The sequence below is a fragment of the Panicum virgatum genome, chromosome 5N (genome assembly GCF_016808335.1).
Source record: "Panicum virgatum strain AP13 chromosome 5N, P.virgatum_v5, whole genome shotgun sequence".
Taxonomy (NCBI): domain Eukaryota; kingdom Viridiplantae; phylum Streptophyta; class Magnoliopsida; order Poales; family Poaceae; genus Panicum; species Panicum virgatum.
Genome location: NC_053149.1, coordinates 14,027,420 through 14,048,096, shown reverse-complemented (window position 1 = coordinate 14,048,096; position 20,677 = coordinate 14,027,420). Strand labels below are relative to the sequence as shown.

At 53.0% G+C, this 20,677-nt stretch overlaps 1 protein-coding gene across 1 annotated transcript; it reads right to left on the bottom strand.

Annotated features, from left to right (window-relative positions):
• Window positions 1–232: 232 nt before the first annotated feature.
• LOC120674583 lies at window positions 233–20,414 on the bottom strand. The gene is made up of 10 exons (XM_039955745.1): window positions 19,923–20,414; window positions 19,549–19,696; window positions 19,151–19,257; window positions 3,366–3,375; window positions 3,045–3,132; window positions 2,601–2,655; window positions 1,337–1,972; window positions 1,069–1,209; window positions 736–951; window positions 233–619 (listed from the first exon to the last, which is right to left on the bottom strand). The coding sequence occupies exons 1-10, from the start codon at window positions 20,412–20,414 to the stop codon at window positions 485–487; spliced, it is 2,028 nt and encodes a 675-aa protein (XP_039811679.1). The 3' UTR covers window positions 233–484.
• Window positions 20,415–20,677: the final 263 nt, after the last annotated feature.

Here is a 20,677-nt window from a genome sequence, read left to right as displayed (position 1 = left end):
GTCTGGACCCGGCCCGGTGGGTAACGGTCCCAAGAACGTGGCGCCAGACCCAGTGGGCTGAATGATTAGCTTGGTCCCGGCCCGTTGGGTAACGGTCCCAGGAATGTGGCACCAGTCCCAAGATCAAGAGCCGGGGTTCGGGGGTTTCTCGGCCAGGGTCAACTTGGTCTCTTCTTAATATAATGCCGCAGGGGGCGGTCAATCCCCCGCCCGGTCGAGTTTTTTTTATTCCTGAGCTTCAATTCGCTGGACAATTTTGTATTGCCAATAACAGTTGCTAGAGTACACGCACGGCGCGCCGCCAGTTTGCGGCGCCCTTGCCAATGGACACAGCCTGTTTACATGATCAGAGGCAAGAACCTCCCAGACCACGGGTATGTATGCGCAGCACTCGGTCTCAGATCGAATCAAACTCCTAATCCGCCGTCGGCAAAGCTTGGGCTTCGGTGGCTCCTGCAGGCCGCCGGCGTACGATCGCCGTAGATCAGTCGGTGGCGAGCTTGCCCGCCGCGGCCGCGGGCGGTGGCTTCTTCTTGTTCTTGCCGAGCTTGTACCTGACCATCCTGAGGATCCGGAGGAACCAGTAGGCGCTGACGAGCTGCAGCCCCGTCCCCATCGCCTGGCGAAGCGGGCGCAACAGAGCATGCCGCGCGTCAGAGTTTGTTGGGATTTCGAGGGAGGTGGTTGCTGAGATGAAGGTTGGTTTGGCCAACGGATTCGCGTGCGCGCGCGTACCTTGATGAGGATGGGGTTGTCGGCCGTCACGGTGGCGTAGGTGATGTAGGGGCCGAAGCCCATCCGGGCGACGGAGAAGGTGAGGGCGAAGAGCACGTCGACGAGGAGGTTGAGGTCGGTGTCGCGGACGCCGAACTCCTTGAGCATCTCCCGGAGGTGCAGCAGCGGGCTCGAGATCTCCGAGACGAACTGGCTGGCCACCATCTCCGTCCCGCACTGCAACGAGAGCCACCGCCGGCAATCAATGAGCAAGCAGCTCGCTTCCCCCAACGAATCGAACCACGGCCGCCGGCCGGCTTATCGGGCGATGATTGAATACGATTATTGACTCACCCTCTGGTAGGCGAGCCCGGCGCCGATGCCGACGATGCTGACGAGGTGGTGGACCGTGTTGTCCAGCCGCACGTCGCCGTTGAGGTGGCAGCACGCCGCGTCGTACACCATGTACGAGAGCGTCACCGCCAGCGCCCTCATCTGCCATAGAGATTGCATTGCAACGCCACGGTCAGGTCATCGCTCGGCTGGAATAAGGACGAGCCGACGCCGCCGGCCGCTCGTCCCGTGCAACGGGAAAGAGGGAAGGCGGCGACGGGCGGGGTACCTGGCTCGGGGACGACGCGGCGGCGAGCGGGCAGACGGGGCAGGACCAGTCGTCGACGGAGAGGCAGGCCAGGCAGACGGCGGCGACGGCGTGCATGGTGGAGACGGCGCGGTTGCAGAAGTCGTAGGAGCGCTTGGGGAAGAGCGCCCGCAGCAGGACGAACGCCGTCGACCACAGCACCACCCCGGACGCCACCCAGCTCGCCACGGTGCCGCCGCTAACTACAACCCCCGACTCCTCCATGGCCGCCGCCACAACAAAACCCCTGACCCGTCGGTGGTCAGACGAAGGATGAGACGAGAGATCTAGGAGGAAGGGGGAGACGGAGACCGAGCAATGATTGGGTCCAACAAGGCGCGCGAGTTTATAGCAGGATCGGAGGAGAGAGCTAGGAGAGGGAACGCAGCAATGCAAGGAGGACGGGCACGATCTGCCACGGAGCCAGCGTGACTGACAGGGTAGACAGGGCCGAGTTATATAGGGAGTGGCGGCCTGGCCGGGCGGATAGCATCGTGACTGTGGAGGGAGGGGGAGAGCGAGGCGGATCCATGGGTGGGGGCGGTTGGGGACTCCGGTAAGGGTCGGGCTCCTACTCGGTGGCGGAGCAGCAGCGGCAGCTGGGGAGGGGACTGGAGTCTAGGACGATGACGTGTCCGAATCGTTTCTGGTTGTGGTAGACGCACGTACGGGGCCTCAGGGGCAGGCCCTGCCCGTTGCTTTCTGTTTCGTTTCACGTTCTTCTCATGCATAAATTTACAAAAAAAAACTGAAAAACATTTCTTTGGAGCAGAGGCTTGCAATTTCAAGGTGAACGGAACATAATAATAAGGGTGTGGCTAACGTACGGCCGGCCGTAAATTAGGCCGGCTGTACGGCCTATCTCATTTTGGAAATAAACAGAGTCATAGGCCTACACCTTTCCTCATTTGGTAAAATAACCGGCGGACTGTTCAAGACTAATTTTTGCACCAAAACCAGTCACACAACTGCAAAACATTTTTACTATCTTGATACCAATAATTCAACTCAACAATTGTAATTAAAAGCAACTTTAGAAATCTCATAGGAAAATCTAAGAAAAATGGTAAGCAAGAAAATCTAAGAAAAATGGTAAACAAATTAGAGCATATACAAAAGCATTGTACTCATCTAAATTCTAAACATTCGGAGTCTCAAAGCTACAATCATACAGATCATAATTGCCTCCATAGTGGTACGGCTATAGCAGCAAGAATGTCTTGCAGTTGCCTGATAGCCTCCAAACCTTGTTCCTCCCGATGGTTGTTGTCATCAAAAAATCACCAATTGCAGCCTCTTCACTGCAACAATCACCAACCAAAAATAGATGGTAACGTCAACAACAATAATAGAATCACACGGTCCTCGTTCATCTTGATAGAAACCAAATCGACCAAATCAAGTGGCGCAACATTGCTAAAGGTAGTTCGGGCTGCTACTCCCGACGATGCAGAGGGTGTGCTTCCCCACATTCTTTCTGCACGTAGACACCCAAACACCACTATATCATCTAGTCATAGAAAAAGACTTCCACGGAGCAAACCCATCAAAGTTACCAAATAACTCCCCAAAAATTTATCTCCATGTGCGTGTGTACAAACCAACAAGTAGGAGCACCAAGCAACAGCATATATAACCGTGCCCGAGGGGCGGACGACAGCCGATGAGGGGGCGGCAGCTGAACGACGACTTGAAGAGGATGTAGCGTAGGTTGTTATCGTCGTAGAAGTCGTAATCCACAGCCCTGTCCATCTTGGCGAGATACTTCTTGACCTTGCCTGTTAGAATTGCTCATAGTTTAAATATAGAAAAGATTGGCATGAATACACTAAAGTAGGTTATCCTACTTGCATAACCAAAACTGCCTAGTAGCTCATATAAGAATTGCTTCTAAATTAGATGCAAAATGCTTGGTAGACATACAGTAAATTGTCTAGATTCTAAACTGGACCGCCCCAATTGCATATATTGTTCAAGACCCATGAAAACATAGAACTGAACAAAAATGCACCTTTGATGCCCTGAAAGCATTAGCAAAAAAGTTACATATTTGATGCCCTGAAAAAAAATGCACCTTTGGACCACCCCAGCTAAGAAATCTTAGAAAAAAAAAGGTAGAACTATTATATTTTGAACATTAACAATGCAAGCATCAGCTATTAAGAAATGCATTTATGAAAAGAAAGCATACCAGCCAGCCGTAATTACAACCACACCTCCCTCCTTATTTGCTCACGTTATGTTATTTCTACTTCACTAATACTACCATTCAACTCAACGGTTACATGAAACAACTTTTTTAGACTAATTAAGCAAATTTATGAAGAACTCTAAAAAACTAAAACACATACAACGGCAATTTTCACCCATCTAAACATTCATACATAAATCTTCAGACCTCATTCTTTAGCACCAAAAACATATGGAGTGGAGCCATCATCAAATTTGTGTAAGCCTGCTATGGCACCAAAACAAGGAATTGAATCAGTATTAATATACCAACAAATTGCCTAAATTGATGAGGACAGCTAACCAGCAAAACAAGGAATTGAATCAGTATTGATAACCAGCAAAATCGCCTAAATTGATGACAACTAACTAGCAATAAAAAGAATTGAATCAATATTGATAACCAACAAATCACCCAATTCAAGCCTTGTGTGAGCCTGTTCATGCCTATTTGTACAACTAACCATCAAACCAGACACAAACAATAAACTGGGGGGGGGGGGGAATTCTTATCGGGAACCATATTATTGCCCATCTATAATAATATTATTGCCTAATTCCTACATATAAATTGCTTAAATGCTTATCTAGTGTTGATATTTTTATTGTTACGTATGGGGAAAATGCTTATTAGGAACCATATTATTGCCCATCTATAATAATATCGTTGCATAATTCCTACTTATAAATGCTTATAAGTTCTACCAAGATGCTAGTGAACTTAGCATAAGTTGCATGTGATGCTTATGTACTAATAATCAGCAAAAAGCAGAAACTTTTCTAAATTGCTTCATGTGAACATTTTAGATGCTAGTCGGATAGTATTAAAATGCCTATTGAAATTTATTAAAACCATGGTTTAATTTGAGAGCAGCAAAATATGTTTGCTGTTGGTATTCAGAATAATATGGGAAGAACAACTATTCTAATATTCGATACATTAACAATTGGATTATAATTGCTTTTGAGAATAGTGAATTCTGTAAATTCCACGTATGAGCATTATTACTAATTACACAGCAGCTAGAACTAGCCAATCGAAAATGTCTCTCACATAACAAAAAGGGAACAGGTACCGAGATCATGCATATATTAAAATTGTGTAGAGCATCTATCACTATTTTTTTTATAAATGATATAAATATGAAAAAAGTAGTTCTAGATAATATGTACACTAAATCAATAAAGTAACTTGCAGTCTAGAAAATCAGTAACTTGTAGTCTAGAAAATCACCGATCGAACCACAAAATAATAGCATTGCATAATGACAATAGTAGTACTGCCTTATTGAAATGATGATTATTGCCTAATCATGGTGCATTACAGCATGCTTTGGAAAGAAAACATAGACAATAATATACCTCAAGTTTTGCAAATGTGTGACCTTTGTACGCATCCAGCTAGATGTAATTGTTAATTTATCTCATCTTCCATAATAAAATAGGATGTTGTCTAACTCATGAAATAGATTTGTCCTCATAGAAATCAGGGGTTCACCTAACTGAAGAAAGAACTACCTACTAAAAAAGCAATTATATACCTAAATGGAGTAGTAGCTTTGCATAGTAGAAATTGAACTTTACCTCAACATGTTTGACTATGTATATATGTAATAAAAGTTGTCCTTCCCAGCATACCTGCACAAATTAAAATTGATTCAATAACAAAATAAAAAATCCTGAAAATACAGGAAATACTCAAATCAAAACACCACAACCGCTATACTTGTTGAATTAATTGCTTGTTGACTTAGTATAAGTTGCCTACAAATAAAATTCGTAGGTTCACCTCAGTGACCTCGGGTGTTATGAGAACAACCCTTTGCCTAATGCAGAATAGAGCCTTTGATCCTAACTGAGATAGTAATTTGCCTAATCAATATCAGACTATTACCTATGTACAACAATAATATTGCTTGAAATCCATGTGTTCAACCAATCACCAGGATTTTGAATTCTGGTTTAATATCATAAGCAACGTGTCATAAGCATTTTGATTAGTGTTCAGTAGATATTTAAATGATATCAGTGGAGCATCTCATAAGTATAATATCCTCTGTTCTAATGTGTTATTCTATCTGAACACAAAAATGCTAATCAAATATGATAATGCTAACCTGGTGCCATGATTCCAACCTAAATCATTGTCAAAACCAGAGAAAATACAATGACTGAAAGAGTTATCTATGCTATAATTTACACTAATTGAATAGGCAAGCTGTCCTATTATCTTACTACACAAATGTTCAAAGCAAAATGAAACCAATTCACAAAACTAAATACAAGCTTGTAGGCTAGCACAATAAGACTTCCACATATCCGGTCTACAGACGCTCCAAGCAAAGCATTAAGCATTTGTTACTCGAATGGGTCACTGACCACAAGGAAGGCGAAGTTTGTGTCAGCAGGCTCAATCTACACATGGTACACATCCTCCTTCACCATCTCCTGGCGGCCACCATTACCTCCTTGCTTAAAGCTTCTCCTGGATGCAACATATATAGGAACAAGCGATGATGCCTATAAGCAACACTTTGAACAAGCCAGACATGCATTTTCTCGAATAGGTTCTGGGCAGACAATAGAAGGGGGACGCACATCCACCATGCCGAGGCTGAGGGAAAGGAGGGAGGTGTAGGCCTCCACGTAGATCTTGGAGCAGCTGCTCACATCCTCGTCGTCGGCCATCCAGCCAAAATCCCCCGAATCCTAACCCCCAGCCTCAAATCCCTTATCAAACCCTAACCCAGACATGCCTCAATCTGAGATGCGGAGGAAGGAGAGACAGCTAGGCTACGGCAGTGGAGGCTACAGTGCCCAACAAAATGATGCGCCCTACCGCGAGCTGCTACCCTCGTCCGCCCCTCCCTACAGCACGTCGCCCGCTGCCGTAGGGCTAGGAGGAGGGTGGGGCACCATAGTAGGGCAGCACGGAGGAGGAGGAGGAGGAGGAGGAGGAGGAGGGGGAGGAGGGGGAGAACTTGTGTCGCAGGCCGTTTGCCACAATTCCGCTGGAGCTTGATGAACGAATCGAAGGATCGGGAGAGAGCGGCTCAGGGAAATGGAGATGGCAGCTTATCTACGTGTGTGTGAATGAGGGGTGAAGAGAAAGATGCCTGACCGAAAAGGATAAGGCCGTGCGTGATGCCTGTGAGTGTTCGACCAACGATGGATGACGGATAGAGCCAGCCGTTTTAGGGGACAAAAATACGGCCGACTTGAATACAGTCATTACCTAATAATAATTGGAACCGAATCATAAATGCCTGATCTGCCACCAAATCATAAACAATTACCCCTGCATGTTGGAGGGCATGTTCGTGCATGTGATCCCTAATTTGCTAAATGTAGCGTGCAACGGTCTTACGTGGGTACTATGTAGCTATGGAATGTGTTATCGCGATAGCATGGCAAAAGCGCTCCCACCAAGCCAGTACAGGTATTGCAACATGCCAACATTATTGGCAATAGTTAATACTAGTAAATATATACCTGTATAAAGCAAGTACTGATTTCACGGTCCCTCAATTGGAAGGAATCCGGATAAATCAAATCGAAATTCTAATCGGAATCTGAACAAATTAATCCGAATCCTAATAGAAATCCGGACAATCAATACATCATACGGCATAGCTTATACACGGAGTGAAAGAGCGCAAAATTGGTGGTCTCATGTAGATCTGGGTAAAATTTATATTACTCATAGCAACACTATGCTAGTATATTATACAATATATAATTTATAATAACATAGTACGTGCCGGTTGAGGATTTCAGTCTTTTTTCTATTTTACTCATCAAATGCTACATACGGTCACCCAGATTCCAATTAGGAGGTCACCCGGATTTCGATTAGGACTCCATTGATGGGCTAAGGAATCATTTCTTGATTTAGTAATAGAAGAGGTAGAGATATACAAAAAAAAACTATGCCAAGAGAGCTCTGGTTTTAGCGCATCGCGAGAGCCCACCGATACAAGGATGTAATAAAAAAGAAAGTACCAAATCGAAACGATACAAGGATGTAATAAATCGTATACATGGGCCCAATTCAGGCAGGCATCATTCAAGTTAGGGTTTCAGGATTTTGTGTTGGGGAAGGGGAGGGAGGGAGTCAGGGAGGGGTGGGAGGCGACACCGGTGAAAGGGAGGTCGGCGACAGGGGCGGAGGTGGAGGCGGTCGATGGACAGGCGAAGGCCGGATGGCTTGGGAATGGGGGGGGGAGAAGATGAAAGGCCAGGAAAAGGTTGGTCCTCGCCATCGTCGTAGGCGACACCTGTGAGATGGAGGATGGCGGCGGCGACAGGGGCGGGGTAGGCAGCTGCAGCAAGGGCAGTTGTAGCGAAAATGGCCTCTCATGCCATATTTCAATATAATGTTTTGGCGATTGATGGCATACACAACACTTGGACTAATATGATTGTTAAGATGACCATTCTCAGGCCTTTAGGTTCAAGTGATGACAAAGAGAAGATAGGCGTAGCTAGGCCCGAAGGGCCGCCCCTATGGTGCAGAAGGGAATCGAAGCCAAGTCAGCCTATAGGCACCGGTTGAACCGACGGTCCAAGAAAGGGCATCGGTGCAATGGCCGTCCTTTGTACCAGAGACGATGTCAAGTGCCCAGAAGAAGTATTCTTCAGCACCGGTTCAACCGACGGTGCATCGGTGCATACCACCGGTGTAATGACGTCAGCGTCCAGGAAAAGATTTCTTCAGCACCGGTTGAACCGGTGAAGCATCGGTGCATTGCATCGGTTCAACCGGTGGTCACTGCGTCAGCTGTCAGGACTTCAACGGCTACTTCGTGTTATGAGTGACCGGATGAACCGACGCTGCCCTGCCAAGAGGCATCGGTTCTTCCGGTGATACGCAGATTTACAGCTGACCGTTGGAGCAACGGCTACAAGACTTGGTGGCCTATATATACACCTCACCCCGTCCATTTGATGTGTGCTGGAGTTGCTGAACATCCCAAACACACCCAAGAACATCTCCAACCACCATAGAGCTTCATTGTACATCATATAGGCTTAAGCACACTTGTGAGAGTGCTTAGTGCTTGTTTAGGGATTAGTTCTTGCGAGAGCTCCCTTGAGAGAAGTCTTGCTGCGGCAAGCAAACACTTGTACTCGTCGTGTGACCCTCCGACTTGGTGTGGAGTGGCAACGACATTTTGTGCAGGGAAGGAGGCCTCTACTTGGTGTTAAAGCTCCAAGATAGTGAAGACGGTGCCGTGGTGACGCTTTGAGAGAGACGGTGGCGGTGGCCTTGTCTTGGTGACTTGGCGCCACTTAGCCTTTGCTTGCCGGAAGCCTTGGTGGCGAACGCAAGACGGTGATCAAGTGAAGAGACTTGGCATCACACTTGTTCGTGTTGGACAAGTGGCCGTGGACGTAGGGAGGGACTTGTGTGTCCTAACCGAATCACGTTAAATCGTGTGTCTTGGTGTCTTCACGGGAGTTTGCATATCCTCTCCCTTACCGCTTTACTTACTACATTACGTTTCCGCATTTACTCTTTCTTGCTCACCTTTACTTTCCTAGTTAGTTTGATTAGGATTGGCTATAGGTTGCAAGTCTTTTGGGGTAAGTAGAGGGTAGCATAGATAAACCTTAGTCATAACTAGCATGTGTAGGACGTGTTAGGTTTATCTTATGCAATTAGATTGAGCCCTAGGATAGAAAAGCGATTAACGACCCTATTCACCCTCTCCCCCTCTAGGGTCGGACACCCCGGTGATCCTTACAGCAGTGCAGATGGTGTCGGAGACAAGATGTACGACATGATAAGGTGGAGTGTTTGCTTTTTGGTCAGGGAGGGAAGGCTCTCCACCGATCCTTATCGGGAGGGCTCTTCCGGCTAATTGCCTCCTAATATATGTCTATGTGTTCCCACAAATTCATTAAGCATGGATTTGTATAGGAGCGCCACCTTCAGATGCTGACCGGAGGGCCTCGTAAGCGAAGATAGCCGAAGGCTCAAAATCTGGCAGTGCCAGGGGTGAAGCCTAGGCGTTTTGGCACCCGGCCAAAGGGTACACCTTCGGCCGATAACCGAAGGTAAGAGATGAAGCCGAGGGCAAGCTGAAGGACACCGAAAGAGAACCCTCCAAGGAGTGGGCCAAAGCGGGGGATTGATCTGTGAAGTAGAACCAGATGCAAAATTACCTTGTACCCCTGGAATATTCGGAGAACATAGTTGTTGAGGGGCATAAATGTGTAATTTTCGAAGGGGTGGTGGAACCGCCCCCTATAAATACCCCATTCACTATAACTGATGGGATGGTTAATACGAGAACAAGATAATTCCTCTGAGTTCCGAAGGTGTCTTCGTATTATCTCTGTTTCCCCTAGTGCTATCCGTGGATCTCATGGTGTTCCTCCATCCCACCTTCCACCAGCACGTACCTATATATATGAATCTTGATAGGACATTTTTCTATATAGTACCATACCCTTATACTAACTCTTCACACGTTTCGGTCGATTTGAGGTGCAGTCTATTGATTAATAGGGCTAGCTATGTGGTCTAAGGGTCAGAGACATTTAGTTCCAATTGAAACCATCAACTAGAACTAAAAAGGAACTTTGAGCCTTATTACCCCGATTAGGGTGCTTGCTGTGCAATTAGGCTCAAAAGAATACTAGGCAAACGCCCTAAAATCACCCTTAAAATGCAAACGCATACTAGGCAACTGAGCCCACGAAGGCCTACGGCCTCCTTCCAATCTGGAAGAAAGGAAAGGACTCAAAGAAGCCCAGCACGCGGCCCATCCGCACCCCCCTCGGACCCGCGGGGTGATCTCCGTCTCGCTCGAGGGCTCCCATCGAGACCCTCGACCGCGCCCCGCGTCTCCGCCTCGCTCGAGGGTAGCAAGCCTACCCTCGGGGAGGCGAATCGTCTCCGCCTCGCTCGAGGGCAGCGAACCAACCCTCGAGCAGGACGAATCATCTCCGTCTCGCTCGAGGCCACCCCTCGACGTAAAGGACAAACAACCCTTCTGCTCACCCGCCTATCGTATGGAGGAATTAAATGCCAACCACTCCTCCACAATGCCCAGGATAGACGGCATAAGGCCGCCATTCCCCACAGTGGCTGTGACCGAAGTCCCGTCCGCCAACTCCGGTCACTGCTCCGCCATGCCGAACGCTGTGGCAACACTGTGGGAACCTGCGACGCGGTACGAGACGTGCTCGGCACAGCTCCTGTTACTATTCTGCCAACTCCTGCTGTCCGGACTCCACCTCACCACACCTACGGCGCCGGACCCGTCCCCTGCTCAGGATGGGATCCGGCGTCGCCACGTGTCCCCCAAGGAAGGATGCTTAGCGTTAGCAGCCGGAGAACCGGACCTCCCCCCTCGAGGGGTCCGGGACCTCCACGTGACTCCCGGCCCCCCTTAGCGCACACGCTAACACTCCACCTAGGGGGGCCCGGGACCGCCACGTGCCCCACTACCGCTGGCGCACATATATATGCAAGACCCTGGCCTGCAGGGCCCACGGAACGCCGCCACGCCACATCTGGAAGGCGGTACACCCTACAGCGATGACCACGCTGCCTGCTTGGGCTGTCAGGACGCCGGGGCGATCTCCACAAGGCCCAGGATGATGCCCAGGACGACTGCCATGCCCGACGCCATGCCCCACAGTGTACTTTCCACAGTGCTCGACCACTGCACCCCCGCGATTCGGGGAAAAGACGACGACTTCCACATCCCCTGTGCATGTACACCGTCCCTCCTTGTGTCTATAAAAGGAGGAGGCGGGCTTCCTTTAAGGGGGTGCGATGAAACCATTTCGATAGAACACAACACTCAGCACCACTGAGCACCCGATATTGGCACTCACCTCAATCAACTTCTCCTCTAGCAGAGACTTGGGAGCTTCCCTCCCTCTGTCGCCTCGCCTGTACCCCCTACTACAGGCACCTCCGGTGCAGGATAATACAGTGCCCTCGCACACCCCCTTGCTGGACGTACGGTCCCGCGGCCGGAACCAGGATAAACCCGTGCATTACTGTGTTGCCTCCTGCATCGACATCTGGGACGAGGAAACACGCAGCATCATCACTAGTTGGGTTCGGACCGCCGAGTCAGGACACCGACAGTTGGCGCGCCAGGTAGGGGCCGCTGCGTGACATTTTCTCTTTTGTTCCCATTTGATCCCCAGGGATGGCGAGCAGGTCCAACCCAATCCCCATGGGCATCTCGGATCCGCTCCCAGCAGGATACGTGATCTGGTTCGGGAGCCTTGAGTTCAGAGCAATCGGCAACGGTTACCTCATGGAACTCCTCTCGCCCAGACGCAACCCTAACACTCCGACTTCACCAGCCCGGCGCAATAGGTGCTCGGGCCAGCACTCGCGACAAGCGCGCGAGGAGCGGCGCCGGGCGGCACGCCTCAGCTCCCCCACGTGGGTTGAGGTTGCCATGTCACGGCTCAGCGTCGCTCTCGACGCGGCCACCGCTTCGTCATCACGTGCTTCGGCGCCAGCTACGCCGGCACCATCATCGACTGCAGCCTTAGTGCCTCCCAGGGGGGCGCGACTGTGGCGTCGCCCTTCCCCATCAGGATGCGCAACACTGCCTCCTACGCCTCTTCGTCCAGCACCAACTTCGCCGAGTATGAGGATTTGCCGGGTCATCACCTCCTGTCGATCTGCAAACTCATCGCATCGTCTCCTAATGACTCCTACCCCGAGACGGCGAGCTCGATCGCAGACGACATCAGCTTCTTCATGGACAACTTCACGGCCGAGGAGGCCGAGGACTACTCCGGGGCACGCAACCCTGACGATTTCCGATCGTTCCAGCTCGCGGCGGCTTACTGCCTCACCTGCTCCGAGGACACCAGCGAGGGGGATTACGATCCCGCCCGGGAGTGCTTCATGGTCCAGCTCGCGGACGGGCAAGAGGACAATGCGCTGGGTGATGATAGGAACGGCGGGGCAGACGCGCAGGCAAACCAACCGGTGGCGCCGGCAGCGGTCCCTTCTTCTTCGTCAAGCTCGGCGGCACGGTAAGCATAGCTGGCACAGCTCAAGGAGCTTCAAGCCAAGGTCGACGAGCAGCATCGGCAAACTCAGGAGCTGCGCACCGCACTCGAGCAACAGCGCACCGCGCATGGCGCACATGCCCAGGCAGTGGCACGCGTTGCCCGGGAGCGGATCCTAGCCGATGACAACGTCGACAAACCTCTGGAATTGAAAACGGCCGGCGAAAAACTCATTGCTGCGGCCTACCTACTCCAAGCAGTGCCCGAACCGTCGACGGCTTTGGGTCGCAACCTGCGCCATGAGGCACAGGCGCTCATCGAGCAAGCTGCTGTGCAGCAGGCTGAGAGCTCTACGTCTCGCATGCGCTCGATAGTCCCGAGGCAGCCTGGAGGGACTGCACGCCAGGACCACAAGGTTTCGGTGCACACTCCACCAGGAGGGAAGGGAAAGGCAGCCATGACACATGATGCGAAGGCACCCTCGGTGCCCGACCGCATCGGAAAGGCTCCCGCAAGGGAGCAACTCCACGACACGCACGGGCATGCCGTCGATGGCGACGCCCGCTACATCGTCAACGGCAGGAAGTACACCCCTCGACGGGGTGGACGCTTCGACCCCGAGCACGACAGGGGCGAGTCACCGGAGCCTCCGGGCACCCGGGTGTTCAGCCGGGAGATCCGAACCGCTCCTTTTGCCCCACGCTTTCGACAGCCCACCACCCTCGTCAAGTACTCGGGCGAGACCGATCCCGCAGTCTGGCTCAATGACACCGCCTAGCATGCCAGCTGGGCGGTGCGACGGAAGACGCGGTTGTCATCCGCAACCTTCCCCTTCACCTTGCTGACGCCACACGAACGTGGCTCGAGCACTTGCCCGCGGACCAGATCCACATCTTGGCTGACTTAATCCAGATCTTCATGGGCAACTTCCAGGGCACATACGTGCGCCCTTGGAACTCCTGGGACCTCAAAAGGTGTTGGCAGAGGCCCAATGAGTCCCTGCGCGACTACGTGCAGCGCTTCTCCAAGCAATGCACCAAGCTCCTCAGCGTCGCCCACGTCGAGGTCATCAACGCCTTCCTCGAGGGCACGACGTGCAATAACCTGGTGCACGAGCTTGTGCAAAGCCGTCCCGCCAACACCAATGAGTTGTTCGACGCTGCCACCAACAAAGCCGCCGGCAAGGAGGCAGTTGGTGCCATTTTCGACGACAAGCCGAACAAGCGCAAGGAAGATGCGCCCGCAGAGGGCGGCAACGCCAAGATCAACGCCTCCGCCAAGAAACAAAATGGGGGAGGAAAGGGAAGAAGCAGGACCCACCAATCCAGCATGGACCGGGGCAGGCGGAAGACTCCGACGATGCCTTCGTCGCCGCCCCGGACCGCAAAGGACCTCGAGGCCCTCGAGGTGGAGGCGGCCTATTCGATGACATGCTCAAGAAGCCATGCCCTTACCACAAAGGCTCGGTCAACCACACCCTCGAGCAGTGCGAAATGCTCAGGAAGTACTACAACCGCGTTGCGCATCGCGATGAGGACAAGAAGAAGGACACTGGCGACAAAGGTGGAGATGACGAGTTCCCCCCGGTGGAGAACACCTTCTTCATCTTTGGTGGACCAACGACGAACATGACCTCTCGGCAGCGCAAGCGTGAGCGCCGGGAAGTCTTTTCTGTCACCAAGGCCACGCCATCCTACCTCGACTGGTCGAAGGACACCATTTCTTTTGGCCGTGAAGACCACCCTGACTACGTCCCACACCCGGGACGGTACCCGCTTGTTGTCGACCCCATCATCGGCAACACTCGCTTCTCCAAGGTGTTCATGGACGGAGGCAACAGCCTCAACATCATGTACGCCCACACCTTGGAGCTCATGGAGATTGGATAGAACAAGCTTCGTCCCAACAAGTCGCCATTTCATGGCGTTGCGCCGGGGAGGCGAGTCCAACCCCTCGACCAGATCGATCTACCCGTCTGCTTCGGCACGGCAGCCAACTTCCGCAAGGAAGTACTCACCTTTGAGGTGGTGGGGTTCCGGGGATCCTATCATGCCATTCTTGGTCGTCCCTGTTACACCAAGTTCATGGCCATCCCCAACTACACCTACCTCAAGCTGAAGATGACGGGTCCGAAGGGTGTCACCACTGTCGGCTCTTCGTTCGAGCACGCCTACGAGTGCGATGTCGAGTGCGTTGAGGACGCGGAGGCTCAAGCGGAGGACGAGGCCCTCGCAGCCACCCTCGGCAAAATGGCAAACGAGGCCTTGGACTCCACGCACCGACACACGGGAAGCTTCGAACCCGCCGAGGGTATCAAGAAGGTGCCCCTCGACCCGAACCGCTCTGACGACAAGGCGTTGCAGGTCAGCACCACCCTCGACAGCAAATAGGAAGTGGTGCTCATCGACTTTCTCCGCGCCAACACAGACATCTTTGCGTGGAGCCCCTCGGACATACCTGGCATACTAAGGGAGGTCGCCGAGCACTCCCTTGATATCCGACCCAACTCCAAGCCGGGGAAGCAGCGCCTGCGATGTTTCGACGAGCTCAAGCACCGGGCGATCGGCGAGGAGCTGCAGAAACTTCTAGCGGGCGGATTCATCAAGGAAGTATTCCATCCCAAGTGGCTAGCTAATCCTGTATTAGTAAAGAAAAAGAATGGGAGTTGGCGGATGTGCGTAGACTACACTAGTTTAAATAAAGTATGTCCTAAGGTTCCCTTTCCTTTACCACACATTGATCAAATCGTAGATTCAACTGCGGGATGCGAACTTTTATCCTTTCTTGATGCTTACTCCGGTTACCACCAAATTATGATGAAAGAGTCCGACCAGATCGCGACTTCTTTTATCACGCCTTTCGGCATGTACTGCTATGTCACGATGCCCTTTGGCCTCAGAAACGCCAGAGCTACATATCAGTGGTGTATGCTCCACGTTTTCGGGGACCATCTCGGGTGGAACATAGAGGCATATGTCGACGACATCGTTGTAAAATCCAGGAAGGCGGACGACCTGGTTGCTGATCTCAGGATCGCATTCGATTGCCTAAAGGCCAAAGGGGTAAAACTCAACCCCGAGAAGTGCGTATTCGGAGTCCCTCGAGGCATGCTCTTGGGCTTAATTGTCTCCCAGCGGGGCATCGAACCCAACCTTGAGAAAGTCTCGGCCATCACTCGGATGGGACTGATCCGAGACCTAAAGGGGGTGCAGAGGGTCATGGGATGCTTAGCGTCCCTTAGCCGATTCATCTCGCGTCTCGGCGAGAAAGGCTTACCCTTGTATTGACTCCTGAGGAAAACTGAGCGCTTCACGTGGACCCCCGAAGCCCAAGAAGCCCTTGACAGGCTGAAGGCATCGCTCACTCACGCCCCCATTCTCACGCCACCCAAGGATGGCGAGCCCCTCTATCTGTACGTAGCCGCGATGACCCAAGTGGTCAGCGCAGTGGTCGTTGTCGAAAGACAAGAGGAGGGCCATGCTCTGCCTATCCAATGGCTAGTGTACTACATCAGCGAGGTGTTGTCTAAAACCAAGACACGCTATCCGCAGATTCAGAAGCTGATATACGCAGTGGTTTTGGCTCGGTGCAAGCTGCGCTACTACTTCAAGGCCCATCCCGTCACCGTGGTCTCGTCTTTCCCTCTGGGAGAGATAGTCCGCAATAGGGAAGCCGAGGGTAGAATTGCCAAATGGTCCGTGGAGCTGATGGGAGAAACTCTCACCTACACCCCCCGCAAAGCGATCAAGTCCCAAGTCTTGGCTGACTTCGTGGCTGAGTGGACGGACACTCAGCTACCCCCACCACAAATCCAGGCTGAATGCTGGACCGTGTACTTTGACAGGTCGGTGATGAAAACTGGCGCCAGTGCCGGCCTCCTCTTCATCTCACCCCTCGGAGATCACATGCGATACATAATACGCTTGCACTTCCCTGCATCTAACAATATGGCGGAGTACGAGGCACTCCTCAGCGGCCTCCGTATCACCATCAAGCTTGGCGTCAAACGCCTCGACGTACGCGGTGACTCTCGACTCGTCATCGACCAAGTGATGAAGGAGTCTAGCTGCCACAACCCGAAGATGGAGGCATAATGCAAAGCAGTACGCTGCCTCGAAGACAAATTCGACGGCCTAGAACTCAATCATGTCTCGCGCAAGTACAATGAGGATGCCGACGAACTAGCCAAGATCACGTTAGGGCGGACCACCATCCCCCCGAACATCTTCGCTCGCGACATCACCAAGCCCACCATCGAATTCAAGGATCCGGTGGAGCCAGGCCCGTCGAACGCCGGGCCCTCCGGTGGGAACCCCCTGGCCGACGAGGCCGAGACCATGGGCATTGACTTCGAGACGTCTTCCACAGACGAGGCCGAAGCAATGGAGATTGACGAGGCCCCCACTTCGCAAGATTAGCATGCCCAGTACCTCGACTGGATGATTCGAGGGATCCTACCCTCGGACCGCGCTCAGGCGTGGTGCCTCGCTAGGCGGGCCAAGTCCTTCTCCCTGATCGACGACGAGCTGTACAAGCGCAGTCCCTCGGGCGTCTTACAGCGATACATCCCCATCCCCGAGGGCAAGGAGCTGATCCGTGACATCCACGCTGGCACCTGCGGTCATCACGTCGCGCCGCGCACCCTCGTGGGTATCGCATTTCGACAAGGCTTTTACTGGCCCACCGCGGTCGCCGACGCCACCAACGTCGTGCGGACCTGTGAGGGTTGCTAGTTCTATGCTCGAAAGACGCACCTCCCGGCCCACGCTCTGCAGACCATCCCCATCACGTGGCCATTTGCCGTGTGGGGGCTGGACCTCGTTGGTCTACTGCAGAAGGCGCCCGGGGGCTTCACCCACTTGTTGGTAGCAATCGACAAATTCTCCAAGTGGATCGAGGCTCGATCCATCGGCAAGATTAAATCCGAGCAAGCCGTTCTGTTCTTTACTGATATTGTCTTCAGGTTTGGGGTCCTGAACTCGATCATCACTGACAACGGCACCCAGTTCACAGGCAAGAAGTTCTTGGCGTTCTGCGACAGCTACCACATACGTGTGGACTGGTCGGCTGTGGCACACCCACAGACGAACGGGCAAGTGGAGTGTGCTAATGGCATGATCCTCCAAGGACTGAAACCAAGGATCTTCAACAAGATGAACAAGTTTGGCCGGAGGTGGCTCACAGAGCTACCCTCGTTTATTTGCAGCCTGAGAACGACCCCAAGCAGAGCCACGGGCTTTACCCCGTTCTTCCTCGTCTATGGCGCCGAGGCCATACTCCCCACGGACCTAGAGTACGGGTTACCAAGGCTCAAGGCCTATCAAGAGCAGCAGAACCGGCGAGCCCACGAAGACTCGCTGGATCAAGTGGACGAGCCTCGAGACGTGGCGCTCCTACACTCTGCGCGCTACCAGTAGTCTTTGCGAAGATATCAAGCACAGAGAGTTCGGCGCCGAGACCTCAACAAAGGGGACCTGGTGCTGAGGCTTCGACAAGACAACAGGGGCCGCCACAAGCTCTCACCACCGTGGGAAGGCCCATACGTCATCGCCGAGGTGCTCAAGCCCGGCACGTACAAGCAAGTGAACGAAAACGGCGAAGTCTTTACCAATGCTTGGAACATACAACAGCTATGTCGCTTCTATTCTTAGAGTTCCGAGCTATTTGTACATCGTTTGTACTCGCATTTTCGATTTCCCGAAATAATAAAGGAGTATGCTTTACTTGTTTATTTTTTGGGAACCTTCCGGGCCCTCGGTGGCTCGGATGCGCACGAACACTGAGGTATGCCTGGCTTTACCCTCGGCAAAGCCAAGCCTCCCTCGGGGGCTACTACGGGGGGAACCCCCGAACATCCCCAAAAATCGCCAACGTTTTTTCAAAAAAATTTCGTCTCTAAGTTTCTCATACACTTGGAAAAAACGGACGCGAGGCATAAGCAACTACGGTACGGGGCCGGCCGAGTCGTGGGGCTGCCTATGCCTCCGGGATACGGCACCCCCCTCACCACCCCACGCCTAAGTCGCTTATGAATGCAAAATTCCTCGCAGAAGTATACCAAAGTTGCAAACGAGAACACAGAAGTAGAGTAAAGAAAACGAGGGCTCGAATGCACAAGGCCTCGATGGGGTCGATTTACAATAACGAATTTCTTAATTCACAAGTACAATTACGACAAACACTAATTCATTACATGGGCTCCGAGGCCCAGTCTCCCTACAGGTTATCATCCCCCCTTTGTGGATCTGCAACAGCATCGAATTCGGCTATCGGGGGGATGTCAGCTTCGAGCTTCCCAGCCAGGACTGTGGCGAACTCCTCGGCGGCTACGTCGGCGTCGTCCATGATGGCCGATGCGGCATCCGCATCGGTGTCATTGGGAACGACGTACCCCGACGACACCCTCTAGAGGTCCATGATATAGTGCGTCGAGGCTATGGCGAGGGCTCGCAGGACACCGAGGCGGAAGGTGCTCTTGGCATGCTCGGCAATCCGGCCACCTAGCGCTCGCAGGCGGCTGATCACCGAGCTACCAGATACGACACCCTCCCCCTCGAGCTCCTGGCACACTCTCACAGCAGTCCGCTCCAGGTCAGCATACTCCGCCTGCGCCGCCATGAGCGCCGTGTTGACTGCCTCCTTCGCCGCAGTCTCGTCTGCCACTCTTTGCCACAGCTCTGATCAAAGGAACCAAGATAAGCTGCGAAAAATTAGAATCCAACAACAACGAAATTTCGAGCACACACCCGCGATATTCTTCTGCGCCTCCTCCTGCTGGACTCGGGCGGCCTCCTCGAGTAAAGACAAGGAGTTCTCCTTCTCCTTGAGGGCGGCCTCCGCATTCCGGATGGCCACCTCCTTTCCCTCGAGGGCTTTGCCCTTCTCCTCGAGGGCCCCGGACAGCGTAGCGACGGTCGCCTTCTCACGCTGGAGCTCGGCCTCCTTGCCTTGGAGCTCGGCCTCCTTGCGCTGGAGCTCGGCTTCCTTCTGCTCGAGCGTCGTCCTAGTGCACTGCAGCTCGGCAGTTTGCGCCTCGGCTTCCTGAGCCTTCTGCTCTGCTGCGGCCCTCTTGACGTCACGCTCGCCGGCGGTCCGCGCCAGCTCCTCCTCTAGCGCCTGCTAATGCGCCCCCAGATCCGTCATCTTGGTGTTGGCGTTGATGTTCTGGAGCGCCAAACCAGCATTGTGCTGCCCAAGCCAGCGCACCTGAGAGTACAGCCGGGTCATCTCGGCGCTCTTTTTGCGCGAGATGTCCCTCAGCCGCTGCAAGTGGAAAGGCGTGGGTAAAACACACGAAATCAAGGCCAAAAATACGAATGATTCTCGGGAGGGAGCCGCTTACCTGGCTGATCTGGTAATCCGTCCTCCTATGGAACTCCAGGGCGCGATCGAGGTGGTTCAGAATTTGAGAGCCTGCCTCGATCTGCGCCTGCAAGACGGCCTCCTCCTCCCGCTCGTCGTGGAAAAACTCCGGGGGGACCCCGGACTGGATGATTGCCCCGTGATGGGGCCCCTCAAACGTCCCCTCGATGAGCACCTCCTCGCAGGACGATGTAAACTCGGCGATCTTGTCGGCGGCGCTTGCCGCAGCCGCAGCAGAGGGGTCAATGTCCCTCGAGTCCCCGAACTCCTCGCTACTATGCAGCAGCTGCACCACTGGCACCATGCTTTCCGGCGGCGCCTGCGCCATCATTGCCGCAACGACACCCTCATCCCGGGCCTCTGCAGGCGCCGAGACGCGGGTTTCCTTCGCCACCGACGCCCTTGGCGCCGACTCCTCATCCACAACGCCCTCTACCCCAGCCCTCGGGGGCTCGGGGACGAGGGTCTCCATCTCCGTTTGGCTGGCAGGGCGCTCCTGCGCGTCCCCACTAGCTCCTTCCTCTGCGATCGGCCGGGCGGCGCTATCCGCGTCGCTCCGACCGGCCTCGACTTCGACGTCCGGCCGGGTGGCGTCATCTGCGTTGCCCCGGCCGGCCTCCCCCGCGGCGTCAACCTGAGCGGCTACTTCAACACCGCCCTAGCGGCCATCGCCCCCATTCCCGGGCGCTCGAGCCTATTGGGCCGCTTGGGCCCCTCGAGTCATTGCCTTCCGCA

Excerpts from the sequence above, each read along its gene's own strand:
- LOC120674583 (XM_039955745.1), bottom strand. The coding sequence starts at position 20,414 with ATGGAGACCCTCGTCCCCGAGCCCCCGAGGGCTGGGGTAGAGGGCGTT. Across the intron at positions 19,258-19,548 it reads GAAGGAAGCCGAGCTCCAGC|AGCTGTGGCAAAGAGTGGCA; the intron begins GCAAGGAGGCCG and ends TCCTTTGATCAG. Across the intron at positions 952-1,068 it reads CCGGGCTCGCCTACCAGAGG|TGCGGGACGGAGATGGTGGC; the intron begins GTGAGTCAATAA and ends CTCTCGTTGCAG.